This window comes from Dromaius novaehollandiae, chromosome 4, assembly GCF_036370855.1.
Source record: "Dromaius novaehollandiae isolate bDroNov1 chromosome 4, bDroNov1.hap1, whole genome shotgun sequence".
In the NCBI taxonomy this organism is placed as follows: Eukaryota; Metazoa; Chordata; class Aves; order Casuariiformes; family Dromaiidae; genus Dromaius; species Dromaius novaehollandiae.
The window spans coordinates 28,396,935-28,417,683 of NC_088101.1; the positions used below are offsets into that span (position 1 = coordinate 28,396,935).

Consider the following 20,749-nt stretch of genomic DNA (forward strand, 5'->3'; position numbering starts at 1 on the left):
CTATCCCTTACAAATCTGAAAACACGTACAGAATGTACTTTGCAAATCTAGTCATCTTTGAATTTTAACTGTTAAGCCAGTTATATCTAGAAACCAGTATCACTTTGTGAGCCAACTCTTACTTTTGCATAAAAATTTTCAAACTCTGGTGGCTAAAGTTTTTCTTGTGATAGCATACATGCGTTTGGAGAAGGCTACAGTATCTTATTTTGATCCTAAAATGACATTTCGTACCTAGTATAGCTGAGATGCTTATGCAGACTTAGATGTATTTATAATAAACAAGATGAACAGCTAAAATATCTTCCAGCATGCAAATACCTAGTACTCCTCTATAGTGTGAGAGACACTGCAGGCCATTGAATGTTGAACAGCTTGTAGATGAATAAATTCCATTACTTGCCTTGGAGTTGCATTCACGTGCTTTCATATAGTAAGAATATTCACTTGAAGTTACTGTGTTCATCGGGTAACTTTACAGTCAATTAATGTCTGCAGTTTAGAGCCCAATTTACAGAATGAAAAAAGTGAGATTTATCCCATTCAGAAAACCAGTAAAAAGTTAGAATTTGGCATTTTTGCTTGCATTTGCTTTGCAAATGATATATACTACTCAACTGATGCAACAGTGTTTCTAAGTGGGCACTGTGGTGAGCACTCTGGACAGTTTCAGAGACAAGAGTAATGACGGTGCAAGTGGCAATGACAAGCCCTTACCCACTGAGGACTGATTTATTGCTAATGGGATACAAAGCAGGCTAGTATTTAGTTAGTAGTCACTCTTTGGTATTCCCAAGGACCAATAGGTAATCCCTTTGCATTTAACTTTTGTGTATGCAAACACCTGTATCTCTATTCCCAAATGTGCACAAGAGTATAAAAGTAGCTTAACTTCATCTACTTTTATCATTTCATCTCAGTTTATTCTGCAAAGTGCAGAAGAATATCACTGTGCTCATAATTAAAAAAATAATGACGAAGTAAAAATAAAACAGAACTACATTATAGCTAAATGAGTGTGTATGAAATACTGTAATATATTCTTTCTGAGTAGCTAGACGCCTGAAATAGGAACTTTGTGTTTTGCCATCTTTAAAGACTTGAAAAGTGTCCAAACTTACCATTTATTGAATTGTGAAACAATGGAGCTTTTAATTCTATTCGCTTTCACCCTAAGAACCATTTCTGGAAAGCTTCTTTAGTAAAAAGAATTCCATACAAAGCATGAATGATTGTAATGGTTGCATCTCATGATTAGAAATTATCAGAGTGCTCTCAAATTTCTTTAATGTGGTTGAATTGCATGGGTGTTTCTGCTATTAGTCTTTATCATTCACTCACTACATCGTAGTAGAATAGTTGATAAAAATGGCTCTTTTATGAGTAGCTGTTTAAAAAATTGTTCTGAGGCTTTGTTTTGCCCTTTTTAGACTGAGGAACACACTTCATTTTTCTTGGACAGAATTTGTTCAGATTCAGGATTTAGAGTAATGTAAATCTTAAAATATGACTGATACTACAAAACTGGCAAAAGCTAGATGGGCCAGAATACATGCAGTATGCTTTTCAGAGGTGTTGAGCACTCAAAACTCCTTTCCAGTTTTGTCAGAGACACTTTCAAAATCAAATCTTTGGTTTCCAAAGATGGCATGTAAAATCCTACAGTAGGATTTTCATGTGAAGTTAAAAATGGACTAAATTATAGAAGTATTAGTTAATTTTCTGTAAAACTGTTACATATCTATATCTACCAACTCTTTTTCTCCTAATTCTGGTGATAACATGCAACAGTCATTAAAGGAGGCTGATGAGGTTGTTTATGGTGATGTGCACTTGAGTAGTATTGCTATGGGTAGTATAGATTATACAGGTCAGCACAAACTGGTAGAAATGACCTGATTTTAAGCATTTCAGTCACGAAGTAATTCCTTTTATGCTAGTTGTCTTTACAAATTTTGTGGGTTTTTTTTCTTTTGGTATGGTTTGTAGGTTTTTTTGTAAATATGCTGTGAATCTGTCTGGAAACACACTTTTGTTGTCTGGCTGGTTTACATTAAATTGTACTCAGATATAACTCAAATACTCTATGGCTCATTGTGATTTCAAATGTAATTTGTTGTTATTTTCTTTAAAAAACATTTTCATAGCATCTTTTCAATGCTAAAGTTTGAGCTGCTCCTTATATGTGGAAGTACACAAGAGAAATACTCTCTCATATGTGACACCTCATGCAGTTTTAAAACATTGTAGATCACAGATGAAATTTGCCCGTGCTACTGATATTTAGGGAGATATAAGTGGTGCTTTAGGCTTTGTGCACGTTCTTTCAACCCTAGATGCACATTTCTTTAGCTGGAGAATAATTACATATGGCCATCATGTTAAATCATAATTAAGCAATTAAAGTATGCTCATGGCATTCTGCAGAGATCAATGACTGAACATGAGAAGCTGCCACAGTTGATTACACAGGCTGGCTTTCAATCCTCTAGGTAAAGCTTCTGGCCTGTGTTAGTGTTTCTGTCATAACCTCTTTTGATTTTAAAAAGGTGAGGATATTAATATAACTATTCATCTTTCATAGCAGTTTTCTTCTGAATCATTTATAGAATCATATACTTCAAAAAAGCTGCTACTATGCTGTATTGGTTTTTGTTAGGGTTATAATATCGAGCATGAGAATTCTTCATTTTAGCCAGTTTTTGTTTCCTTTGTTTTGTAAAATGGCCATTATCTGTATTAACAGAAATTTAATATTAACTGCTTACCCCCAAAATACCACACATTGCTCAAAATATCTTTGAGGTTCATTCTGTACTAACATAAGCTAAGTACAGATTCAAAGAGAAAAGACAAGTACCCTGTGCTGATAAGCCAGAGGTAGCCCATACGCAGAGCTGTAGTAAGCAGTCAGTTCTTACCAAATCATAGTTTCATGCATACACACAAGCACATGGATGTGCACCCATACATACACGACAGTCAAAGGTCAAATTCTGCTCCTAATTAGTCTCTATTGGTATAGCTCTGTGGTTACCGATTCTGTCTGAATTGCTACAAATTAAAATTGACGCCTTGAATAGCCAAACCTGGCTCAGTATCAAGAAATAATATGAATTATAAATCTCCATATTATTCTACAAAACAGTGATCCTTTCATTTCAGGAAGTATTATTTTTTTTCTAAGTATATTCTGCAGATTCATTTAGGAGTATGTCAGCTTTCTGGAGGAACACCTGAGGCATTATCCCAGTTAAATCAGTATTAGAGGCTTTCTCTAGCAGGCTGCTGGCAATTTTGAGAGAATGTCCAACTGTATCTCTAAATGTACTAAGGCTCAGTCTGCTCCTCATTTACTAGAAGTCTGTCTGTGTTAAGCATATGTTTGGAAATCCCCGGAAATGTCACTTACAACAGGCTTCAAACTGGAAATACATAAGAGGAAAAAGTGAAGGCGGATGGACAGGCAGAAGAAAATCCATGTGTTGATATACATCAGCATGATGGTCTAAACAATCTAAAAAATTGTTATTGACTTAATTATAGGCTGCATTTTGAAATACTAATTGATTTTTTCCTCCTTGTTTTTTCTTTCAAACAGCTATAGGCTTATTGGTGGCAACTCGCAATTCACAATCAACCCGTCAACAGGCCAGATCATCACCAGTGCTTTACTAGACAGAGAGACCAAGGAGAACTACACTTTGGTGGTTGTGGCAAGTGACGGCGGCTTTCCCAGGGTGCTCTCCAGTTCCACCAGTGTGCTCGTCGCTGTCACCGATGTAAATGACAACCCACCCAAATTTCAGCACCATCCCTATGTCACCCACGTCCCGTCACCTACAGCTTCAGGTAACCTGAGCGGTGGCAGTGCTTGAGATATTTTGGGTTGTATAAACGTCTTACCAAATGCTAAGCCATTCCATAAGAAGTGGTTTTGGTATGTTCAGGTGAATCTTTGCATATTCTGAGTAGCACACAGTGCCTTTGTTCACATGAGGTTTTGGGGGTGTTTTTTTTTAATGTGTATATGAGGAGAATGCATAGATTTTACCAACATATTCTAGCAATATCTTTTCAAGCACTTTCTATATGAAATCCTTTACAATTAGAAATATACGAAGACGCGTAAGCCGTATTTACTCTGGTCTTGAATAAGTGAAAATCTAGAGATATATGCACTTTTTTATTTGCACCTTCCTAAATTGATAATCCATGTGCTTACTTTCATTTAAAGGAAATGTTATTATCTTTTCTAACTAATTCAAAAGGCTGTTGATAATTGTATGCCTAGCAGGCACAGAATCAGTTTTTAAAAATTACTGCTTTCCAATCCAGAGTCTGAAATAACTTTTCCAAGAAAGAAAGAAAAAACTCAAAACTTTTTTGAAACTTTTCATTTTATTCCTATTACAGAATATCTAGTCTGTAGTTTGAAAGAAAAACAAAGCCTAATTGCCTTGGTTTTTTTTGATCAAGACTAAATATGGGGATTATTAATAATAATAGTAATATAATATGCTTAACCAAAGCAAAACTCTAATCTTGCCCTGTCCCATTTCTCTCAAGGTTTTGAATGCTGTCATTTTTAAATATTCCTCCCCTGGCGTACAAATCAGTGCACATGACAAATAGTGACAAGAAGTGTAGTTTTAAGGGAACGCTGTCAAAGTCATTCCTGCTTGTAACTGATTTTGCCTTAAGAGGTTGAAAACAGCATGATTTATATACAGACGTGGTGTTTTCTAAGTTTCAGTACCAGTAAAACCATCAGCAGAACATTCTGCAAATTAGCTGGACAGTGTCAAATTTGAAAGATGTGCCCTGTATAAGATCTACAAATGCCAATGCAAATGAACACCCTAGATTCTCCTTACAAATAGGCAAATGTAGATGTTAAAACAACTGTGCCCATATGGTGGAGCTCAGTGTTGAACATGCATCTGAAAGATCTGAGACGCAGTCTGTGCTTGTTATTGCACTAGTGTGCAGTAGTTTTGTATTTCTGTATGTTTTTAGCCCTATTTTGGATGACCAGCATGCTTTTAAAAGTGTGGTCCCATTAGTTATCATCCTCAGAATACTCTCATAAGATCAGAAGCAGGAGGTTATTGGGGAAAAGTAGCAGCATCTGGGGGTTAGGAAGATAAAGGGCTGCAAGGCTAGGTGGGGCTATAGGCTACTGTCTGTTCACTTATATAACCTTAGCAGTTGTTAAATTCTGGGCAAATAAACTATGAGTAATTAAAAAAAAAAAAAAAGAATATTCAATCTGTTTTGACTTACGGTTTCCATAATGGGAATGGTCTAGAAATGGGATGCTAGACTTTCAAAAAGTTCTGGGTTCATTTTCTAGTGCAAATGCATATGCAGCCACTGACATCTGCACATGCATTTCTCTGAATACAGTGGCCTGTCTTTCAGACCCACATTTTTTGGCTACTTGCATGTTTTATGGGTATAAAAACTCACCTACATGTTGTTACCCTTTTCATCTTGTAGAAAAGGAGTTGATTTTCAGAACAGTAGAAGACACAGCATTATCCTTCAGGGAAAATACTGGGAGGGGGCACCTACCCTTCCAAGTATTTTAGAGTAAAAATTTAGCATCGCATTTCCCATGTTCAGTATATTCATTAGTGAGCCGCCCTATCTGTGTTCTCCATTTTCAGGTTCGTTTGTGTTTGCAGTGACTGTCACCGATGCGGATTCTGGCTCCAATGCGGAGCTCCATTATTCCCTCGTGGGAAAAAATTCTGAAAAATTCCACATTGATCCAGCGAGGGGAGCAATTATGGCTACTAATTCCCTGACAGAAGAATCTGAAGTTACATTTTCTGTTCATGTGAAAGACGGCGGCCTGTACCCCAAGACAGATTCCACAACTGTAACCGTGAGATTTGTAAATAAAGCAGAATTTCCTCGAGTTCGAGCTGAACAGGAGACTTTCACATTTCCTGAAAACCAAGCAGTTGGTACGCTTGTCACCACCGTTTCTGGGTCCTCAGCCAGAGGAGGTTCCTTGTCTTACTACATTGCAAGTGGTAACCTGGGCGGCACGTTCCAGGTTGATCAAGTAACAGGACAGCTTTCTATCAGTCAGTCTTTGGATTTTGAAGCAATACCGGAATATGTGGTTTGGATTGAGGCCAGAGATATGGGCTTTCCCCCCTTTTCCTCATATAAGAAATTGGAAATAACAGTGTTAGATGTCAATGATAATGCACCAGAGTTTGAGCAAGATCCCTTCATTGCTGAAATAATGGAGAACCTGTCACCACGGAAGATACTGACGGTCACTGCTGTGGACAGGGACAGTGGTCTAAATGGACAGTTAAATTATGAAATAGTTGAAGGCAATACGGAAAATAGTTTCAGTATCAGTCAAGCCACTGGTGAAATCAGAAGTGTCAGACCGTTGGATAGGGAGAAATTGTCTCAATACATACTAAGTATAAAAGCTTCAGATAAAGGCACCCCACTCCAGAGCACTACTGTCAAAGTTGTCATTAATATTTTAGATGAAAATGACAATGCGCCTAGGTTTTCCCAGATATTCAGTGCTTCTGTGCCTGAAAATGCACCTCTGGGTTTTACAGTAACACGAGTCACAACTTCAGATGAAGACATCGGTGTGAATGCTGTCAGCAGGTACTCCATAAGGGATACAAGTCTCCCCTTTACCATAAATCCAAGTACTGGGGATATTACAATCAGCAGACCGCTAAACAGGGAAGATACAGACCGCTACAGGATCAGAGTCTCTGCACATGACTCTGGATGGACAGTAAGCACAGATGTGACCATATTTGTCATGGATGTCAATGACAATGCCCCGCGATTTACAAAGCCGTCCTATTACTTGGAGTGTCCTGAGCTTCCTGGGATTGGATTGAAGGTCACCCAGGTTTCAGCCACTGATCCTGATGAGGGATCTAATGGTCAAGTCTTCTACTTCATAAAATCCCAGTCCGAGTTCTTCCGAATTAACGCAACCACAGGGGAAATTTTCAACAAGCAGTATTTAAGGTATCAAAACTCCAGCGGTTCAAGCAATGTCAACATTAACAGGCACAGCTTCATAGTCACTTCTTCTGACCGAGGCAGTCCTTCTTTGCTAAGTGAGACAACTGTCACAATTAACATAGTAGACAGCAATGACAACGCACCCCTTTTCCTTGCTAGGAAATATTTTACTCCTGTTACTAAGAATGTGAGAGTTGGTACAAACTTAATTAAAGTTACCGCAGTTGATGACAAAGACTTTGGCTTGAATTCTGAAGTGGAATATTTTATTTCTAATGAAAGCAATACTAATAAATTCAGACTAGACAGGAGTACAGGCTGGATTTCTGTGTCATCCTCACTAATGGCTGATTTGAACAAAAATTTTCTATTTAAGGTAAAAGCAAAGGATAAAGGTAATCCTCCGCTCTCATCTGAGGTAACTGTTGAAATAGTCGTAACAGAGGAAAATTACCATACACCTGAGTTCTCTCAAAGCCGTATGAGTGTTACTATCCCAGAGAGTCATTCTGTTGGAACAGTGGTCAGGACTGTTTCAGCCCGAGACAGAGATGCTGCTATGAATGGATTAATCAGATATAACATTTCCTCTGGAAATGAGGCTGGCATCTTTGCTATTAATACATCCACTGGTGCACTGACACTAGCAAAACCCCTTGATTTTGAGTTATGTCGAAAGCATGAGCTAACTCTTACTGCCACAGATGGAGGATGGGTGTCTAGAACAGGTTACTGCAGTGTCACTATTAATGTCATTGATGTGAATGATAATTCTCCAACATTCAGCCCTGAAGACTACTTTCCTAATGTATTAGAAAATGCCCCGAGTGGGACAACTGTTATTCGTTTAAATGCCACTGATGCTGATTCTGGACCTAATGCTGTGATTGCATATGCTATTCAGTCCTCAGATAGCGACCTCTTTGTCATTGATCCCAATACAGGAACTATCACCACCCAGGGATTCTTAGATTATGAAACAAAGCAAAGTTACCATTTAACAGTTAAGGCTTTTAATGTTCCAGATGAAGAGAGGTGCAGCTTTGCTAGCGTCAACATCCAGTTAGAAGGGACAAATGAATATGTGCCCCGTTTTGTGTCCAAGCTTTATTATTTTGAGGTTTCTGAGGCAGCCTCCAAAGGTACTATTGTTGGTGAAGTCTTTGCAAGTGATCGTGATATGGGGACTGATGGAGAAGTCCACTACCTTATCTTTGGCAATAGCAGAAAGAAGGGCTTCCAGATAGAAGAGAAAAGTGGGCAGCTCTATGTTTCAGGACCTCTTGACAGAGAAAAAGAAGAACGTATCTCCTTGAAAGTTCTTGCAAAAAATTTTGGAAGTATTCGTGGTGCAGATATAGATGAAGTAATTGTTAATATTACGATACTGGATGCCAACGATCCTCCTGTTTTTACTTTAGGAATCTATAACATACAAATCAGTGAGGGTGTTCCTCCAGGCACCCATGTCACATTTGTGAGTGCCTTTGATTCAGACTCTGTCCCTAGCTGGAGCAGGTTTTCCTATTTCATTGGGTCTGGCAATGACAATGGTGCCTTTTCCATCAACCCGCAGACAGGGCAGGTAACTGTTACTGCAGAACTGGATCGAGAAACTTTGCCTGTGTACAATCTGTCTGTGCTAGCAATTGATTCAGGAACACCGTCAGCTACAGGAAGTGCCTCTTTATTGGTAACTTTGGAAGATATCAATGATAATGGCCCTACCTTGTCCACCAGCCAAGGAGAAGTCATGGAAAATAATCGTGCAGGAACTCTTGTGATGACACTTCAATCATCAGATGCTGATCTCCCTCCAAATCAAGGTCCCTTTACATATTATTTGCTCAGCACTGGCCCTGCAACCAGTTACTTTAGCCTTAGCACTTCTGGTGTTCTGACAACAACAAGGGAGATTGACAGGGAGCAAATCAGTGATTTCTACCTATCGGTGATTACGAGAGACTCTGGTGTTCCTCAGATGTCTTCCACAGGAACTGTGCAGATAAAGGTCATAGACCAAAATGACAACCCCTCTCAGCCCAGAACAGTAGAAATCTTTGTTCATTATTATGGCAACCTCTTCCCAGGTGGAATTTTAGGCAACGTAAAGCCCCAGGATCCAGATGTGTTAGACAGCTTCCAGTGCTCCCTTATGTCAGGAGTTACAAGCCTATTCAATATTCCTGGGGGCACCTGTGACCTGCACTCGCAGGCACGGTCCACGGATGGAGCATTCGACCTGGCCGTGCTCAGCAATGACGGGCTACACGGTGCTGTCACTAGCAGCGTCCGGGTTTTCTTCGCAGGGTTCAGTAACGCCACAATTGACAACAGCATCCTCCTTCGCCTTAGTGTCCACACTGCACGAGACTTTTTGACGAATCACTATCTTCACTTCCTGCGAATTGCCAGCTCGCAGCTGACGGGGCTGGGGACTGCCGTGCAGCTCTACGGCGTGTACGAGGAGAGCAACCAAACCTTCCTGATGGCAGCTGTCAAGCGCAACAACAACCAGTATGTGAATCCCAGCGGCGTGGCCACCTTCTTTGAGAGCATCAAGGAAATCCTTTTCCGACAGAGCGGGGTGCGGATAGAGTCTGTGGATCATGACTCATGCCTGCCGAGCCCATGTCAGAACGGAGGGAGCTGTATGAGAAGGCTCGCTGTGAGCCCGACTCTGAAAAGCCACGAGAGTATCCCCGTCATCATCATGGCCAACGAACCCCTCCAGTCGTTCGTGTGCAGGTGCATGCCAGGATACGATGGGAATCTGTGCGAAAATGACATCGATGAATGCCTTCCCTCCCCGTGCCACAACGATGGGACCTGCCACAATTTGGTGGGGGGCTTCTCGTGCAGTTGCCCGGAGGGCTTCACGGGCATGGCCTGCGAGAGAGATGTCAACGAGTGCCTTTCCAGCCCTTGCAAAAATGGTGCTGCCTGCCAGAACTTCCCAGGAAGCTTCAATTGCGTTTGTAAAACTGGATATACAGGTATGTTTTTACTTCTCTTAATCCTACAGTCAAGGTGAGATGGCAGGTAGAAATGTACGTTTTTAGAACAAGATACGTTGCAGCTATGATTATCTGAATATGAGTACTTGAGATAAGTGAAGAGGTTATCCAAAGTAAGATGCCGATAGTAATGCAAACTGAGAAGACAAGGTACCCACAGTATTACTTTCTTTTGGTTCTGTCCTCCAGCAAGTCTTGCTTGCCTGATTTGTGTTAGAACAGAAGGATTTTACAAGAGCTATTTTAATTTATTAAATATGTAGAAACCATTTCCAACGTTGAAGCATGATTTTTCTGTTCTTGTTATTGTTATGCATATTGTGGTAGCATTTCAAGTCTGTTAGGAGTGTGCCAAGCAAGAAAGTCAGCCTCTGCCCCAAATTGCTTACAGTCATACAAGACAGAAAACAGATGAAGGATGTGGGAAAGAAAACAGAATTCAGGCAAAATGATCAAGCATATGTGTTCCATATTTTGTCCCTTCATCAATTATTTTTTTCATTAACAGCAGAAATGGCTGCTGCGTTCTTACCTCTTCTGAGTATTTCTTCTCTAGTATTTGTCATGCATTCAAACATAGCATTTTATCCCTAGAAGAGCAGGCCGATGTTTGCTTTGGTCATTGGAAGGCTGTATTTTATACTGCCATGTGGGAAGAACATGTAGCTTATTTGCAGTCATCAAAGGGCACAGTGATCTAGCATATTAAATTCCTGTCTTCCTATGAAAAGGTTCTGAATGCTTTCTGCCATTTTAAGTGAAATATCAAAAGATTTAGGTTGCAAAATCTCCTGAGCCACTTCTGCCGTGGTAGCAAATCGTGTTAGGAATACATTACAAAGATGTCCTCTCAAGGAAAAGAGGACTACTTGGTTATCCTGGCTAGTTATATTATCAAAACTTTGGCCCATTGAATTCATCTGGTTGAAATCATTCTAGCATGTCTGTCTTCCAGCCTTACACTTTTATTATTTGGGCTGAAATTTGTGAAAGCAGTCCTACTCAAAACAGCATGCAACTCTGATGATCATATACATACTTGTTTTGTTCTGATGTGGAAAAATCTGTATTAGGATGGTCTGCGTTTTCCTCAGTCTGTGGTTCCTGCATGCATTAGGAAATCATATGTCCTCTCTGCTGTGATTTACGCTGCAACAAGAGCAGTGATGCTTTATCCGTTATCATTGAATGTAAGGAGCATACGTGAAAAACTCATTTTTTGGAAAGTTAAAATTCGAACAAGTTTACCAAAGTGTTTGTAGAATATTATGCTTCCTCTAGAAGAAACGTTGCCTTAAGAGTTAATTGTGTTGGAAGCTAATACTTCCTGGCATATATTTCGGTAGGATTGCCCTTACTTAACTTCAGGTAATGTAGGTGGCTACCTGTGAGAGAGGTGTCTAGGCTCCCGCTGTAGTCAGTGGAGGTCTACTCTCTATGGAGATCACAGAGCAATTCAGCTCACCCTAAAGATTTTGATCTGGGGATGAACTCCTAATCTTTAATTACAATTTCTAAATGACAGTTTCTGGAAAACAAAAAGAGAAATACGGACTTTGCTATTGGATCCAGGCACAGGGTTACATCTAGCATGTTCTACTACTGCTTTGGAGAACCGCAAGTATAAAAAGTGTGTACTGCTGCAGTGACCCAGACTTTTTATGTGTGACCTTTGAATAAAATGTAAGTTCTAGCCTGATCTTTCTAACATCTATTCAGAGAAAGAAAAGAAAGACCCAAATGAGAAGCACAATTTACAATTAAACTTCATTTAGGTACAGAAATACCTCATTCATACATTATATGATGCTTAGTGCAACCTAAGTGAACAACAGTAAAAGAATTTAAAATATTTTTTGTTTAGCTGGATAGGATTCTGAATCATTTGATGGTATGATATTTAAGGAAGGTTTGAATAATTTTAACCATTGCTTATGGCCACTTTTTCCAGACATCATAAAGAGACTAACTAGGGAAGTTAAGATTTATTCTAGGCTTTTATTAGCTCTTCCAAGGAGAGTTTCTGTACGTCAGGTGCTCCAGGGCAGCCCAGGTTGGCACAGCTGTGCTTGTTAAGCTGTAGATATTCAGGCTCCAAGAGCTGCTACCAAAACTCGCTTGTTACCAGCGGCATGATCGGGGGGGTTGTTCCTTCTTTTTCCTTTTTTTTTCCCCCTTTAAATCAGATTAGTGCAGGAGAAGTCATATAGTTTAGGGCAAAGAAAAATGTTAATCGATTTCAAAATTTCAAAAAGCATAGCTAGCGGTTATCGTATGTTCAGTGTGAAGGGTCTCTTGATACAGAGGACACTGATGTGATCTTCTGTGTAAACCTCCCGAAGGTACTAACAGGCCTCGGGTCAGTAGCGATTATTGCTAATGGACAAGCAGTTGTAATTAAGTTAATGATCCAGGATTTTATTTTGCGCCATATTAGTACATCAGATTATTTTGCCAGGAGCAGGGCATAATAATTTTAGGGCACCTATCCTCTGTAATTCTCATTAGCACCAGAGGTTAAATGGGCATATGTTCGCTGTTGCAACTAAGCAAAGCGCTTCATTAGCTCTAGCAGGGTACAGTAATATATGCCTGTAGCCTATAGTTTGAAACATTAAAGAAATGTCCAGGTCACTTTTTCTGGTACTAAAGCTCATATCTTAATGCTCAACTGCTATGTCAGCTAAAAATAAAGTTTTGCATGTGACAAACACTTGGAAGAAATAAGAAGATTTTAACTAAGAAAATGTGATGAGAGACTATTACAGTTGAAATGCTGGATTTCTTTCATGCTGTGAATTAAATGTGGCATCTGATACGAGCTTTTTTAAACTACTTGTCAACACAGATGATTTTAAAATAGAATACCACTGAGGCAGACAGTTATATTTGGGAGTCAGCTCTTTTTAAATCAGTTGTCCATTGAGGAATCAGGAATTGTTTAAGTACCTGAAGATTAATTGGTCAAGACAGAAACAAGTGACACCAAAGTTTGTAATTAAAAACCAAAATATCTTTGGAGTTGAATATCAATAGAGCTTATTCGATAAGCTCAATCAATATTCAGCAAATTTACACTTTTTAGGTTTGCAGAGGCTAAAACCCATATTTGCAATTCTAATTAATATTCAGTAAGCTCTGCAAACATGTCAGAATACAGGTTGTTTCAGAATGCCTGTCATAGAGAAGTATTATGTCATTATTGGGCTATCGACATAAAGGGAACACAGCTGTTTGTGAGTTTAATCCTGATTCATATATGACTAAAGATAGCCATAGTGAATGTAAAAATAAAACCTTGAAATTGTTTCTTCATGAATATAATCCCCGAGTGCCTCAGCAAAAAAAGAGACAACCAAAATAGAAAAATTGTAATTCGGTGTATCATATACATAGCTTTTCTGCTTCTCTTGGAATGGAAATAGTCTCATAATTGAATTTGCATGCTCTGTAAAAAAGATTAACGCTGTACTGCATACAAGTGGAAATTACTATTTTCTGAGACAGACTCTCTGTTCACTGTAAATTAGAGTGCATGAGCTGTAGACCTTTATAGCAGCTTACCTCAAAACTGAGCAGTCTTACTTTTACTTGATTTATTATGTTTTGTCAGCTGCATTTCACTTCATCACCCTGCGAAGGTACTTTAGTTCATTTCGCTGAACAGTGTTATGAAGACAGATTACCTCAGAGCAACATCATTAGGGTTTAAACAAATCTGTTATAATTACATCTGTTAATGATGATGAAGTTTTGTTTTTAAAATAATCACTTTCTGCAAGGGATATACTTTGCGATTTGCAGTAGTTGTCTGCCCTTGCTGTGAACCCTTCATTTCCTGTTTTCCAGGACTCATTAAGATGAAGGAATGTAGAGCTGTTAAATTGTTTCAAATGCAAGATTAAAATACTGAAAGAACTACTGTAAAAGATGGACATATAAAACCACAAAAACTAAAACTGTCAAATCAGCTGAAATCTAACCCAGAGCATTCAGTTGGTATCTGTTCCTGTTACATTTTTCAATTTAAAAAAAAGTTCTCAGGAAGCTCCATTTTTATATAAGCCTCTGCATCTGATAATATTAGCTTGAGAGGATGAATGATAAACACTATCCGATATCAGTTATCCAGTGTTATCCTAGTTTTCATGGTCTTCAGGGTATTCATCTTTGTGTCAGAAAGATCGTTTTTGAATCTTTCGATATTTAAATTGAGAAGAGAGCTGTACGCTGAGCTGGTTGCAAACTTCACCCAAACTGGACAGTTACTGGAGACAGCTCTGGTTTGGGCTCTCTTTGGTTCACAAAACACTGACGGAGACATTTCCTTCTCCTCATTGGACTTGATACCCTGAAACACTAATCAAACGTATATAATTATGCTAGGTCAGTATTCTGTCCAAATAAAATGATTCCCCAGCTCAGAAATGCATAGTAGTCCAAAGCTGGGAAAATACTTCTTGAAAATTAAGTTGCATAAGCAATAAAAACATGTAAAGCTCATCATTTTTCAAAGCGCATTACTCAAGTAAGATAAAGGTCTACCAGAACATTACTCATATAGATTTATATGTTGTAAACCTTAAATCAGCAAAATGTTGTGGAAGATGACCTGTGCAAACCAAAACTACTCCAAGTTTGTGAGCTTTTAACAAAACTCATTGGACTGATCTTTTTGCAAAGCAGTACAGCTGAGCCCTTAGGCCCAGGTGAAGATTCTTGTATGCAAGTTTCTTGCCCTGTTCAACCCGGTACGGTTCTTTGAGTTATTTGCTTTATCTGTGTGAGAATTTTGAAGTAACTAGTATGTGTATGAATTCTCTACTCAAGAAAAACAGTCTGGTTAAAAACTCCTTTTTTATCCTTTAAAAACGGCATGTAAATATAAGCATATTATCTCATGCAGAACAGGAAAATAATGGATTTGCAAGGGTGTTTGGTGGGCGTTGGGTTTTTCTTCCCCCAAACCTAAATCTTCGGTAGACACCGTACTGTGTCTGTAATCCGTGAAATAGGTAAGCCACCAGGTAGAGCTTGAACCAGTGCACGCTGTCCTTATCAGCTGCTCACAGCTGCAGTTGATTGAGTTGTAGAGTATTAAAGAGTTAGGAATATTTTCTACAGTACTTTTATTAAGATACTAGAAAGCTAGTATTAGCATGCTGTAAGGAAGATGATAACCAAAAGTAGTAGGGCAGCCTGTTAATGTCCTGGCTGACTGTAAATGCTATGAGAATAAGGTGTTAAAAGAAAAAAGTAGAAGTTTAGTCAAAGTTGGAGGACCAAGAAAGTTTAACTGGCATCACAGCAATTAATTTAGAGGAATCCCCAGAAAGAATAGGGATATAGCTTAGATGAAAAGGGAGGAGGAGGAAGGTGCATTTTGAACACCCAATGGAACGTGCAAAAACTGCAGCCTGACAGAAACTATCTGGGTCTTGGCAGTACCCAATACAGGCTGTCAACAGTAGCTTTGAATATGGAGACCTTCCTTCTAGAGGATGGGCAAGGAATGTGAGGGTTGCTTTCTTAGAGAAGTCTAAGGGGGGATTGATTGAAAACGTGAAGGTGGAAGGAAGTTTGGATGAATTGCCAGTGTTCAAGATGCTGCAGGAAAGCGGGAATGAGGCCGGGAGTGGAAGCTGTCTTCAGAAAAAGCACGTGTCAGCTAGTTGGTAGGTAAGGTTGCCTGGAGGAACACACCTGGGGAAAGAAATTCAGGAGAGCTGGAGTTTTTTAGAAGAAAAAAAAAAGTACAACTAAAAACTATCTTAAAGCATAAGAAAAGATGGATGTCTAAAGAGTGCTGAGTGGTCACACCAGAAATTTTTTGAATGCAAATGGGTTATATGCTAAATAGAAATAAAAGTTTCTGTTGTTTTGGTGCATATGTAGAATTGTATTATACTATTTATTACTTATTTATTCATTGCTCCCACTCTCAGTTTTTAGTCTGTAATGCTGATCATCGGTTTACTAATTTTTTTCTAATGATCTGGCTTTGTCAAAGTCATTTATTTTAAATCCTTACATGGGATAGCCATAGTGATAAACTGGAATAATATTCCCAAGTTCTACTTTTGTTCTGCTGATAGCTGCCTTGTTTTCTAGGATAAGTGTGTTTAACGTGTTTGAAGAGGAAAAGTGAGCTTCAGAGACTTCTTTTGTTAGCTCCTTATTCCAAATGTAAATAGATGCACTTTTCCCAGGTCTTTAGCACTTCAGTGAATGGCAGAGAATAGCCTAAATTTCTTCTTTATTTTAAATAAATATTAGTTTTAATAGCTTTGATGAATTGTTTAATCAGAGTATTTGTCTTCTCCTATGTCAAAACAGCTGCAATAAATGCAAACACACTTTTATTAGTTTCATGAATTATTCAAACAATTGTTAAATACGAAGAAGATGTTGTTATATGCTGTTTAAAATATCTGCAGCTAAAATAAACATCCATGCTCTGTTGTTGACTCAGCATATATGCCAGCTTTAATGATGGCTGAGAAAAGACTATTTAGTTAGGTTGTAGTGATACCGATTTAGCAGGCTTTATTAACTACATTTGATTTTTGTAATCTAAGAAACCTCGCTGAGCTAATTTAAGCATCTCTGCCTCACCCTTGCTACATGTCTTCTCCTCGATAATTCAAAGAGCTGCACTATAATTTTTAAATAAATTGAAAAATCTAAAATAAAAGTTGGCTCATCTTTCAGTCATGTCACTTAGAAAATAAACTATAAAAAAATAAATAAATGCCCCTGATATATAATTGGTTACAGATACTGGAAATGTATCCCAGATTTATGGTCAATGTGCAAGTTACATACTGGCCACAGGAACCCTCCGGTGCTCCCTTTCCACCCTCTTCGTACTCGCACATAGAGAGCTGGTGCTTGCACAGAAAAACTGGCTCCGAACTTGCTTAGCTTAAATAGAAAAGTAGGAGAAAAAAGGTTTTCTAATTACGAGACTGAAGCTGTGAAATTCTTAAAACACTAGCAGAATTAATATAGCACAAGCCTGGTTTTCCGCAGTTTTAAAGAGACCGACAATCTTTTAAAGCCTGAAGGCTGCATGTTGTGCATCGCTGTCATGTGATACATAAGGATTACCTGGACGCTCACTGTGCAAGTTTAGGTTGTACTCCACCTTAAACATGTTTTATATTTGCATGGTGCTAGGAATAAAATAATTCATCATCAGTGCAGTAAGAAGTATTTACAATACTCCAACTTCATAGCCCTTGCTATGTATTTGTGTATATCGTGGCCTAGATGAAATTCAAGGAGAGAGCTGAAAGAGCATAGTTGATTTTGCTAGTTTTTGCAGAGTGACATGAGGGAAAAACATTACGATACTTTGAAGATTTTGGTGAACTGGCAGTGAAGGCTGGCACTGCTAACAGACGGAAGGCAGATACCAACAGTGATGTATAAGGCAAGTGCTGCCAAACTGGTAAAAGCTAAGCAGTGAAAAACCTAAAAGTGAAGGGAGATAGTTTGTGGTTAATGTTTCCATACAAAGAAAATTTTGGTTCTGTACTTATGCAAGTATTTGCAATTCTTCTTGTGCTTTTGCGTATTTGCACTTACTATAAAAGCGACAAAGAATACTCTTGTCAGTATTCAGCATCTGTTAAAATCTTCACTTTTCCTCTCCGTTCCAGTCCTTGTTGAAATGAATTATGTGACTTCAATTTATTCTCTAGTGAATAATATTTACCACATGTGACAATGTCTGCTTAGAAAAGGGCTGTATCCAGGGTAACATGTTTTAGCTCCTGAGGACTGTGGTCCCTCCAAGTCAGGAAGGAGATTGTAATTGATGAGGAAAAATAAGAAAAATCATATAATGTACAATAGCTGCCTGTGTTTGACCTGCTGTGTTCGTGCAGATTCCAGCAAGGGCTGTCTGTATCCTTGATCCCCTTAATACTAATGAATACCTTGCCCTCAAAATATAGTAGAAAAGAAATTCTTTTAGTTCCGTAGCTCCTTTCATTTCGTAATCTTTTACAGACACCAGTTAATAAAAAATTACAGCAACAGTGTGAGATAATTACAATGAGATGCTTGAAATGTAAAGTGAATTTCTCCAAGCTGTGGTACGCCCATGTCAGGGCCAGGAGCGGTAGCCTCTCTCCCAGAGTCACCAGTGGTCCGTGGGATGATCGCTCCTTTCAGATGCACAGCTGGGCAGTGCGCGCAGCATTAATTCATCAGTTAGTTATCTAAATATAAGTCTTACTTTGGAACTGACCTGAATACTCTGACCTAGACATTCATTTTATTTCCTAATGGCAGGGAAAACGTGCGATTCCACCGTCAATTACTGTGAGTGCAACCCGTGCTTCAACGGTGGATCCTGCCAAAGTGGAGTGGACGGCTATTATTGCCATTGCCCCTTTGGTGAGTATGCTTTAACTCTTCCGTTCTTTATTCTTCTTTTCTTTTCTATGTGAATATTTTTCAAACTCTCATATTCATGCTCACCTAACTCAAACCTATGCCTTGGGGGTGTGCGTGTAGGTCCCTGCCATGGGCAAGCGTTGGTTGTCTCCTGGCCCCGAGGTTCCCCTGGGCACCCGCAGAGCTGCAGTCCGACCTGGCCAGACAGGCACAGGCAGGGCTGTACATTTTCCTTCGGGCAAGCCCAACGTTTCGGGGAGCGCAGCCGGCTCGCGCAGTCACTGCGGCCGCCCCGGGTGCTCCCTCACCTGGGGAGGTCGTGGGCTCCAGAGTAGGGCCTGCTCTAATTCCTACAATTAGGCAGTTTTAGGAGCGCTAGCAAGTAAGAGCACTTGTAAATGACGGTATTCTTGTGTCCTACACACCTCTAAAGTGCAAGGAAGGCATCGATGCATGCCTTTGGGTGATATTTCTGGAATTTTTTTTAGTTTTGAGAAATTAAGTGGTTTCACTTGCACAATTCATCAAAATACCTGTAGACAAAGAATTAGTGAGTACATGTTTTGCTGCAAGTGAGGAGCATAGCATTAGATATTGGCACTTACTTTTGTGTTTGGTAGATTTCATTAAAGAGCATTGGAGAGGCCTTGACGAGATCGAGACAGGTTTATTAGTCCACCCAAGTACTTGCCCTTTTGATTTATTGTATTTTAATAAAGTTTTATGTTCCAAAACCAGAATACAATTCCAAGAATAAAATCTGAGAAGCATACATGCTGCTGTCAAAGTAGTTTAACGATTACTAGAACTTAATTATCACAAATTTGTTTTGTAGAATGAACCCAATTAAGATATAAAGCAGCACAGATATTTCAAGGTATCTTAATATAATTGCAGCAAGGTTGGTTCTGAATGCCAGAATTGTCATTGTTCATATAGAAAACCATGAAAGTAGGTGCAGGAAATTAGTCCAAAAACCAGATTACCTGAGAAATTATATACAATGTTTTGAAGCTGCTAAAAACCCTTGCACAGAAGAATGGTTCTCAATACACATTTTTAACAACCTTTGTATATGTTTTTGTATCTAATATGTGGAATAATTTCTTTATTCTATTTCATTTCCCATGTTTTTCTTTTCCTTAGAGTTTATTCATTTCCTATATTTATAGTCATAGTCCATTGTAAATGTAGCTGATGTTCATAAATTAAGCATGTTTTTTTCTCATTGTTTCTGCAGTAAAAAAAAAAGAAAAATCAAAGGAAGGTAACTGGCTAGGGAGAACTGAAAAAAATATATGGAATGCATCAAAATATTCAGGATAATAAAAATACTGTGAAGGCCTAATTTTTTATCATATATATGCCATGTGTTTATATCACAAATATCATAAATGTATGTCATACATTATAACTAGTGTTTGGGAAGCAGTTCAGAAAATACCCATACAGGGAAAAATAAGCTCAACTTGCAAAATTATGTACATACCTGGATTAACAAATGCCCGATAATAATTAATAACCATATCTGACATAGTTATCAAACTTGGCTTTGTGATTTTGTGGAGAAACCATAGAGGCTAAATGAAGTGTATCTTGTTTTTTAACAAAAGTAACTGTCATTTTTTTGTGTATTGTTAATCATAAAATAGAAGCTTTTTAGAGAGCCTGTGTATCATAAGCCTGTCTAGAGCACATCAATACTTAGCTTGTTTCAGAGAGTACACTGAATGAGGCAAGAACTAACTGATACAAGACTTTATTTTTCACTTTGCAGGTGTTTTTGGGAATCATTGTGAACTGAATAGTTATGGTTTTGAAGAGTTGTCCTATATGGAGTTTCCCAGTATGGATCCAAACAATAATTACATCTACATAAAGTTTGCCACTATAAAAAGTAATGCCTTACTGTTATACAACTATGACAACCAAACTGGAGAGCGGGCAGAATTTCTGGCCCTGGAAATAGTAGAAGACAGACTGAGGTTCTCCTACAACCTTGGCAGTGGCACATACAAGCTTACCACAACTAAGAAGGTGTCTGATGGACAATTTCACACGGTTATTGCCCGGAGGGCCGGAATGGTAAGAAATGCTAAAATGAGGATTAAAGAAAAGTTCAGCCAAGTCGCTTTGGCTTCTGCATGAATTCAGAGGAATGTAACATTAGTAACATTGTATTTGCTAGCTGAACCTCCAACTTTGGACGAAAGCTCCCTCATTTCTGTCTTACCCCAGCTGACTTGAAGACTGATAATGGTTAGTTTAGAATAATAATTATAGTGAAAAATAATTAAAAA

The 20,749-nt window shown here is 38.6% G+C and overlaps 1 protein-coding gene across 1 annotated transcript in view; it reads left to right on the plus strand.

The window, feature by feature from the left end:
- Positions 1-20,749, plus strand: part of FAT4 (FAT atypical cadherin 4) — a 149,237-nt gene that overhangs the window by 109,307 nt on the left and 19,181 nt on the right. The window contains exons 8-11 of the mRNA XM_026122491.2: positions 3,602-3,852; positions 5,673-10,022; positions 18,345-18,449; positions 20,227-20,534. Of these exons, the coding sequence (XP_025978276.2) occupies positions 3,602-3,852; positions 5,673-10,022; positions 18,345-18,449; positions 20,227-20,534 (5,014 nt within the window). The remainder of the gene's footprint in view (positions 1-3,601; positions 3,853-5,672; positions 10,023-18,344; positions 18,450-20,226; positions 20,535-20,749) is intronic.